This window comes from Notothenia rossii (genome assembly GCF_949606895.1).
Source record: "Notothenia rossii genome assembly, chromosome: 4".
NCBI lineage: Eukaryota > Metazoa > Chordata > Actinopteri > Perciformes > Nototheniidae > Notothenia > Notothenia rossii.
Genome location: NC_136902.1, coordinates 69,712,875 through 69,721,938, shown reverse-complemented (window position 1 = coordinate 69,721,938; position 9,064 = coordinate 69,712,875). Strand labels below are relative to the sequence as shown.

General features: G+C 39.6%; 1 protein-coding gene across 1 annotated transcript in view; it reads right to left on the bottom strand.

Annotated features, from left to right (window-relative positions):
• Nucleotides 1-8,742, bottom strand: part of cog6 (component of oligomeric golgi complex 6) — a 21,855-nt gene extending 13,113 nt beyond the window's left edge. The window contains exons 1-6 of the mRNA XM_079673817.1: nt 8,358-8,742; nt 6,575-6,718; nt 6,024-6,095; nt 5,882-5,940; nt 3,567-3,744; nt 799-802 (exon numbers count right to left, since the gene is read on the bottom strand). Of these exons, the coding sequence (XP_079529943.1) occupies nt 799-802; nt 3,567-3,744; nt 5,882-5,940; nt 6,024-6,095; nt 6,575-6,718; nt 8,358-8,492 (592 nt within the window). The 5' untranslated portion in view covers nt 8,493-8,742. The remainder of the gene's footprint in view (nt 1-798; nt 803-3,566; nt 3,745-5,881; nt 5,941-6,023; nt 6,096-6,574; nt 6,719-8,357) is intronic.
• Nucleotides 8,743-9,064: the final 322 nt, after the last annotated feature.

The following is a 9,064-nucleotide window of genomic DNA, read 5'->3' as shown; positions in this document are numbered from 1 at the left end:
CTCGTACTGCCTGTGCTGCAGCACCTCTTTTCACCCTCTGTCTGAAACCAGAGCCCAGTCTGCTCTGATTGGTTAGCTGGCCGACTCTGTTGTGATTGGTCAACTGCTTAAAAATTAACCCCCCCCTTAGAAGATCACGTCCAATTTGTTGGAGAACTAGCCAATAGAATCTCCAGTTTTACATAGTGACGTCAATATGTTACGGAAGTAAACAAGTAGTCCATTAAGACTTTGCAGACCATTTACCTGCACACTAACTTAGCATCATAGCTTTATGCTTTTAATACAAAAAAGAAAGAAAAGCAAAACCTCAACAAGCTGTAATGTTTGAAGTCTTACAGCAGAGGGCAGTCATATTACACAAACACACACACACCTCTTGCTCACAGTGGACTCAGAGTGAGACAACAGGGCAGGACAGTAAAGATATCATGTGCCGAAGATAAATAACGGAGGGAGCCAAGACACACAAAAAGAATAGAGCCAGATTCAGGCCAGGTTTTGTCCCTATCAATAACAGCAGAGTGATCACTATCAGTGTCACTATAAGTGTCTCAACACAATAGTGTCCATGGCAACAGCCCTAGTCAAACAGGGAACTCTGTCACAGGATAGCAGAACAACAGCAAGAGTACTCCCTCTGTCCCCATCCATCCATCCAAACCATCTCGTCTATATTCTCTGCCCACGTCTGAGAAAACAAGGCTGCATCAGTAAATCACTGGGTTGTTTTGGTGATGGAGAAGAACCCAACATTATCTAACCATTGTCTCGCACACAGCTATTACCAGTGCTCACCGAGCTGAAAGTAAAGGGTTGTAAATCTGTTACAGGATTCTATGATTTAGTATTGCTGTGCACAGCTCGCCGAGTCCCACAGGACTTCAAGGCATCTTTGCCCGTTATGTGTTTCTATGTTGAAATGTGTCGCAACGCACAAAGACAGTTTGGGTGAGCCACCGCCTTGAATTGTATCATATATAGACTTGGGGATCATACCTTAAAGTTGTACATCATTACAACAAGTTGGCATTATAATTAAAAACGGTAAGAGTAGTGACAGTTCTATCAATAATGTGTTAATGTTATGCAGACAGAACGCTTTCACTGTGACATTGTCAAAACGTATTATTATTAGTCAATTTTTTTTAAAATAATGTAACAGATGACAGTTTGTATTATAAGGTACCCGTCACTGTCAAACGCACGTTCAAAAAAACAACATAATTCAAGAACACCATGCCACTGAGAGATAACAAGTTAAAACAAAAGGCACTCAGCCACCTGGAATCTCATCACAATTAAAGAGATACATATAAAAAATTAACAAGCTATGCTAATGAGGCCAGTCATTCAATTAATGCATATACTAGAGAAAGCATTTGCATGTGAACATGCTTGTCTTCACACAACACTTGAGCAATAGTAATATATTAGCTGTAAACTGTTGTACTGTGAGGAAGCTACGGTTGGCTCAAGAAAAGCGATATTATCACTAATATGCAAATGTTGGGCTTTTGGCTTCAACCAACATCTAATTGAATCATCTGTTCTGTAGCAGGAATCTGCTGCTAACAAGGGACTTATATCATGATAGGTTGTTGTGTTATTGTCTACAGCAGGGGAAAAGAAGAAGAGAAACCCATACAACATTGGAACTAGGATAAAAGATCCCACATACCAGTTTTATGGGACATCAAATTGATTGTCCATCCCATCATCCTAATAATCATAAAAGCTTTATAAGCCTCATTTCGTATGTCACATTAAGATGCCATAGCTTGGAATTGTATTCATGAATCATTTAAGCCACATTTTGTATTTCTACTAAAGGAAGCCTTTAAATGAGGTTGTGTTTGTGAGAGGCTTTGATAGACGGGTGATGTATTAAGGACATTTTTATAGATAAACGTAAAGATAAGTCAGAAAGTAAGTTCTTAATATCTTTTAGTAATAATGTGAATGGCAATAAGTTTGGCCAGGATACACATGAGACTCCATTTTGATACTTTCCCATGCATATTCTGTTATTCTGCCTATGGATGTGTTGAACTTCATAGGGTTCGGAGTACCAGCAGAGAAAACAGTTTTCAAGCATCAAACTGAGCAACATCTTCACACCAAGGAGGCCGAGATTGAGGGACCTGTTCCTCCAGGAAGTCAATCACAACAAGGAAAAAGGTTGCACAGTGCACAAGCCTGTAAAAGGTGAGGAGAGGGGGATTGTGGGAGCTGTGGGAGCGGTGCAAAGGAACAGAGGAGCAGCGGGATCGTTTCTACAGCGCTGTCAGGACATGACACATTCTTCTCCAGACTGCAATTACAAAATACCATGGAGAGGAAACATACTCGAGTGAATCTGCAATATCACGTATGTAGAGACTCCAGGCTAGGGCTTCAAAGAATGAACTGAATATTTATGCTTTTTTTCAACAACATGTGCAAGGGGAAGTAAGATCCAAGTTACATAATAGAAAGAAAACAAGTTTGGTGTGTCAGTTCCTTTTGTGCTGGGTTGTGTGTGTGCACAGATTCTTCAACTAGGCCAATTGATTTTGTGTGTTCAAGCACAGAAATCGGTTAGGCAATATAACACAGCACAATCTCATAAACAGCTTCATCAAACTGAAACACTGAAATTACCGATGCCTGTTTAATAACCTCACAGAGCTGATGGTGCAGCACCAAGAACATAAAAACTGAGATTCCAGCAGTGAAAAAAACTTTATTTTACTTAAACATTTGATATCTATGTAAAGATGTAGAAGACATTTCTCATTTCTGACTGAAAATTAAACAGAACGCATGACGAGGAGGTCAACTGTTGTATCTAAAAAGCGAAAGTCCAACCCTTTCATAAGTCGTAAACCATGCGGGTTCGATTATCCATTAAAATCTATTAAGGGCCACTTCAAAAAGGCATGCGTGGAAATCTGGCATTCACAAAGCTGTTAGTTAGCCACGCGCCAATGATCACAGGCACATCAGACAACCCGAAGTCACACTCACAGCCATTCCCTCATTGACAGCCAGCTGAGCCTTAATAAGGCTCAAGGGTCATTTTACACAGGTTGCCATTTACCATTTTATATCCCTGATCGTTCTATCAAGTGTTTCAGAGATCTGGATTAAGTAATGACTTACACAGAAGTCATACTGAGAGCATTTGTTTCCTTTTCTTTGAAAAATAGAAACACAGGCTGATAATTCATCTTGTGTTTAATTGTAGGAATTACTGTTGGAAACAAGTGGCTGCCTTGAAGCCAAATGCAGTTTAGTTGTGATTAATACATGTATCTACATTGCTGTTTGGCATGCAGCCCAGTAGGCCTTCCGTAGCTGTGAGTGATTCAGTAATAGCTGAAGAATTAAACTAGCAAACCGACCCCTTCAGCTGCGGCGGCTCGTGAGGTCACGCGGTCCACACAAACATCCGTTAGAGACACGTCTCAACATGTTCCGCAGATAACATGTCACGCTAATGCAAAGATCACACAGTGCAGGGCAGGTGGGTAGTGTTACGTTTCATTATGGAACAACTAGCAACACCTATTTAGTGCTCTTACTGACAGCCTATTTGAACAGGACCAGCACAAAACAAAAGAGCAGCACCTCTGACAGCTGGCAGACAAACAGAGGCCGTCTCCTCCCATTGGCCAGCCTCTTCCACCTTTGCTTCTGTACACTGTCAGCAACGCGCTGCTCCTTTCCGTTTCATTAGAGCTGACAAATGACAAAGTGCCACTGGAAGATAAGATAGCAAACAGTTCAGCAAAGGCCTCGCCATGCCAGCTAAACACACAACAGGAGCATCTGTAGGGCTATGAACATGACTGTATAAGCACACATTATGAGATAGTACTGCTAAATGAGTTTCAACTGCAAAGAAGACAATAGCATAGGGCTGCAGAGGATGGTGTGACCTGAAAAAGATGTGACAGAGAAAACTGGAGTGGCCGGGCTGACTGGTGGACGGCTGAAGGAGGACAGCTTGACTGCACACACTTCCCCTGGCAGCTCTTCTGAGACAAAATTGCCGAAGACAAGGTCAAAACCCGGCGTGCAGACACTATCCCATCTGGCTGTGGGGGTCATTGTGGTTCTGCGAATGAAAATGTCACAGTGGCGGACAGCAGGCCCCAATGGGACCACTGTGCAAAGAAAGAGACAAAGCAGGGAGGAAACTGCAAGGGCAATGTTAAACCTCTGACCACCTACCTTCACAGAACCATGCAACTATTTGTTGGTGGCTTTATCCTAACAGCTTTTTCTGTCAGATTCAGAGCCCTCCCCCTCCTGTGTCACCTATCTATCAATTCCATGCTAACGTTGTGCCAGCGGAGCGTGGAATTGCCTCGGTAAATCACAGCTGTAGGCAGTGTCTTTTGCCAGAAATCTACATTATCTTTGCCCCTGTCACCTCACAAGGTCACTGAGCACTTAAGGTCACAGCCGCCACAAAATGCTAATGAAGCCCATCCCAACACTCAGCTATTGGCTCCCAGGAGCGGGTGTTTCATTTACACATTCCTGTCAACACTCAGCCCGGAAAACAAATCATAGGTTAATGACACCTAGATTAGATTTATTGGCAGCCTTTCAACCCAAAAACAATGGATTGGTATTCCATGAGCGGCAGCATGGTGAGAACCCAAGATGCACCGTCAGACGCGACCCGTGACTCTATGTCATGGTGAGCTCTTCATTTTGAATCTGCATATCTAATGGGTCTTAATATCTGTTGTCAGCAAATCTGATTGCACACGCTCAAACACTGATGTGCTGCTCTCCAGTCGTAATAGTCTGACTTCAACAAGATAAGGGGGTAATGCAGTGTAACCAATAACTACTTTGATGTGTATATCAAGGCCAAACCTCGCAGGACATGACCAATAAAAAAAAAAGAATGCTTTGTTAATGATGATTGCTGCCCTCCTTCATCAACCTCATGAATCATTCATACTCCTCCTGCCCTGCACACATCTCTCACAACTTCTGACACTAAAGTTGAGCTGCATTTGACAGAGTTGAGAGAAATGTACTCACAATTAAACAAACATATTGTTTTAAATGGTCGGGTCGAATCAATATTTGTGCATATATTTCAAATGATTTGTATAGATTTTTTAATGTAATTATTAGGTTTGAATAAAATTGGAAAGTCTTCTTCAGTTGAAAACGTTCAGAGGCAACTACAGGAAAACAAGGAAGTGCTAGCACCTTTAGCAAGGTCTGCCTTTCAGAACCAAATGATGGATGCAATAAATGCTTATCATTTGCAAGGTGGACCATGATTCCTGCAGTGCTTATATTTAAGTGCTTTTTGTCTCGAAACCCACTTCTGCGGAAAAAGAGGTAATTTTCTCTGCAAGAGAAAATAACCTAAAGGGAGATGGAACGGATGGGGTCAAGCATTGGACTGATAAAGATGGCTATCAATGATGCATGTGGAAGGTTCCCAAAAGGACTTGGCATCAGAACAGATAAGAGGAGAAATGAGAGTTCCAGGAAGTTTCTGCAAATATTTTTGAATCAAGTTGCCATCTTATCTTCTTTGTCTCTCGCTAATACTCTGGATTGCTAGTTTAGAAGTTCAGGGTGGCAAGCTTATCAAACATTTTAGCCATTGAGTTGCAATAATGTTTTACAAGAGATAATACTGCTAAGTAAAATAGCTCTGACACATGCATCCAAAACAGGCAAGAGTTCATATGTAAACCCCTAACTGAAAGATATATTTTCACCAGTTGTAATCCTCACTGATTCACTACACATTACTTTTTTCTGCACTTTTAAATCAAGTTACAAGGTTGAGTTTTGGAGGTAAATGCAAACATACATCCAAACACAGAGAAAAAACGTTTACCCGTTTAGAACTCACTTTTCTCCCTGCAGCTTGTTGGTTTTTATGATGAGGTCTTGAGTTTGGTCCTTAGCAGCCTGTTGAAGAAAGGTTGCGTCAGAATTGTTCTCAAAATGCATTTATTAAATCAGGCACACAAAGTAAAACAAATGTACTATACCTTTAACCTGTCGGTCATTTCTTCACAACATGTGCTCATGGCCTGGACATCCTCATGAACACTTTCAAGCTCCTATGGAGAACATGACGTTACAGTTGGTTACAACAGCACTGTTCATACATGAAGAGTCACACATATAGTTCTAATAAATATTGAGCAGTAGCATGTTTTAATTCAAGGTTTTCACAATATCCACGACAGTATTTACTCTTGTGATGATCCCTGCTGAAAAAATCTTCAAATTAAATTGAATTGAAACAATGTCTATCCCTGACATTTGAAATGCAAATAATACATGTAATATGCTGTTCATAACTACTAGCACAGCTGTTTTTGTCGTTTACTCTAATAACATAACACCAGGGGCAGCATCTTTGGAAAAACAAAGTTCACTATTTAGAGATTAATTTACTCAATACCGTCCCCACGTGACCTTTTGTAATCCCACCTCAGTTCAAGAGAGACACTGCACAGGTGCTTTGTAGATGATTTGAGTTGACCTTGCTGTTTAAAGATAATAAACTGTATGTTATCGCAAAACTTTGAGTTACCTCTTTTACATCCTTAAATATTCGTGCAAACTCCTCGTTGATGGAAAGGCTTCTTCTCTCGATGTCACCGCGAAGATTTCTCCTGGTGCGCAAACTGTTCTCAGTGAAGAACACAGACAGGGCCTTCAGAGCCTCCAGCATTTCCTGAAAGCACAAAATAATATGATAATGTAAGGCAATTGGTTTGTTCTCAACCAATGTCTGATGAGGATCGGTTCCCCTTGCACTCAACTGCGGTGAAGTTACTTTGAGTTTGGCTATTCGACAGACACCATGAATACATCATTTTTTGACACAAAGCCAATGTGATTTGCAATAACTCCGTGCAGACTTGTTCATGTGAAAAATGATGCTAAAATATTAATAATAAATGTGTCCTATCCTATGTGGCACATGTGTTTCTATTACAAATGTGCCATGAACTGAACTGAACTCTTGAAAAGGAGGACACACCTCTATTTATATACATATTTATTTGATATAAATATTTTTATAAGAAAATCATTAAGAAAAATATTCATCCATGTCAAATAGAAAAAACTATAAAAACTGTGTGTTCTACTTGTCGAGTGTAGTAACACATTATGATTTGCACTGACTTGGTCAAATGACAAGTAAGCTATTGAAGAAAATAAGGACTGTTCAATAATAAAATATTCATATTAAATTGAAAAGGCACTAAGATCCAATAAAAAGAGGTGTGTCTTATTTGTGCAGTGTAGAAATACAATGCTGCATTGACTTTGACATGTTAAACCTAAAAACTGCAGATACTTTCATTAAAATATTCATATTTAATAGAGAAAACACCAAATGTCACTGGTGGTCTGTCGTATTTATACAGTGTATTTATAACAAATCTGCATCCAGCTGGGGCCATTGGGTCAAATTAAATGGAAGCTATTGAACAAATCATACATTTGAATAGAAAAAAAAAGAAATTTCATTAAAATGTCATTAGATAGCAGGAGGACTAAAATACAATACTTTTCACAGTGTAGTTATAACATCTGATATATATTTTTGATTCACTTGACATGAATGCTGTTGTAACTGAAATGATCTTTTAAGCAAATATTTGTGTAAAATCAGATCATGACAGTAATCAGAAATCAAAAAATGCTTTGACTTCTAAGACACGTGTATGTAATTGTTTTGCATAATTTGCACACACATGGGCAAGTAAGCATGGAATTATTGAAAATATAATTGGTTTTGTGTCAAACTGTCATTTATCTATGCGGTCACTCAGTGAAACTCTGTGGTTAAGAGAGAGTTCTCTTTTCACAATCTGTGAAACTGAGTCAGAAGTCACCGAAGTGGATGCATGTCATTCTTTCCTTCAACACCCAAATCCTCACCCCTGGAACTTAAAATATCCTCAAAATTCCTGTAAGGTTCTGTTTGTAAGGTTTTCTTCACCACCTCCTTTAACCTGACCCAGAAAGCAAGTGCTAGTTTCTCTTTTCTTAACTTCAGCTGCTTCTATTAGTACTGCATTAATATGGGTTGACTTAATAGCTCCTTTACACAAACGTAATGATTGTATTTGAGTGTATCCTCTTTAAGCTGGGATGTGTCTTTCTTCTGCTCCATAATCTAGTATTACCTGTTTATCTGGCCCATAGTCACATTGACCCAAATATCGTAAACGGTTTCATCTTTTTTATGTATTCTCCATGTATATTTGCTTAATATAGACCCAAAAGCAACATTGTGTGACTATCTTGCACGTCAAGCTAATGTTAGCTAGCTAGCAAGAAGCTAACCTCTTTCATCTTACCTTGTCATTGTCGAGCCTCGTCTCCAGGATTTTGTTAAGCTTCCTTGACAGCGGGTTATTTGTTTGAGAAGGCACATTTTGGTTTTGTATGACAGTGGAGCTATCAATCACATTTTCTACTTTAGCAGCAGCCATTGTAGACAAACACCTCCACGTCAACTTTTGGAAAGATGTTTTGGTCCGTCTGGAATTAACGTCCGGTCGGCATGACGATCGTCGAGTAAGGATACAACGTTCCGCTGCGTGGTTTCTTTATTTTTGCTTTACTACTAAGGCAATATGTGTTAATAACGAACGTAAATAATAATGGTTCTGGTATATATAATGTTTCCTCGTATTTAAGATGTCACACTTATTGAATAAGATATGTTAATTTGTTGTATCATTATTTAGATATGATTAAGTAGGCTAACACATCTGTATTACGTACTACGTAATATGTACTACGTACTACGTAATATGCTTTAAAAGCTGATGTAAAGGGGTCGGTTAAGAGCGTTATCAGTTGATGGGATGATATGCAAGTTAGATTCACCTTTAAAAGATAAGAGAGACGAGCCCATCATTTAAATAGATCGCCGCATTAAAGCTGTCTACTTCCTCCCCTAATAACACACATAACACAAATAAAACACACACACACACGCACACGCACACACACACACACACACACACACACACACACACACACACACACACACACACAC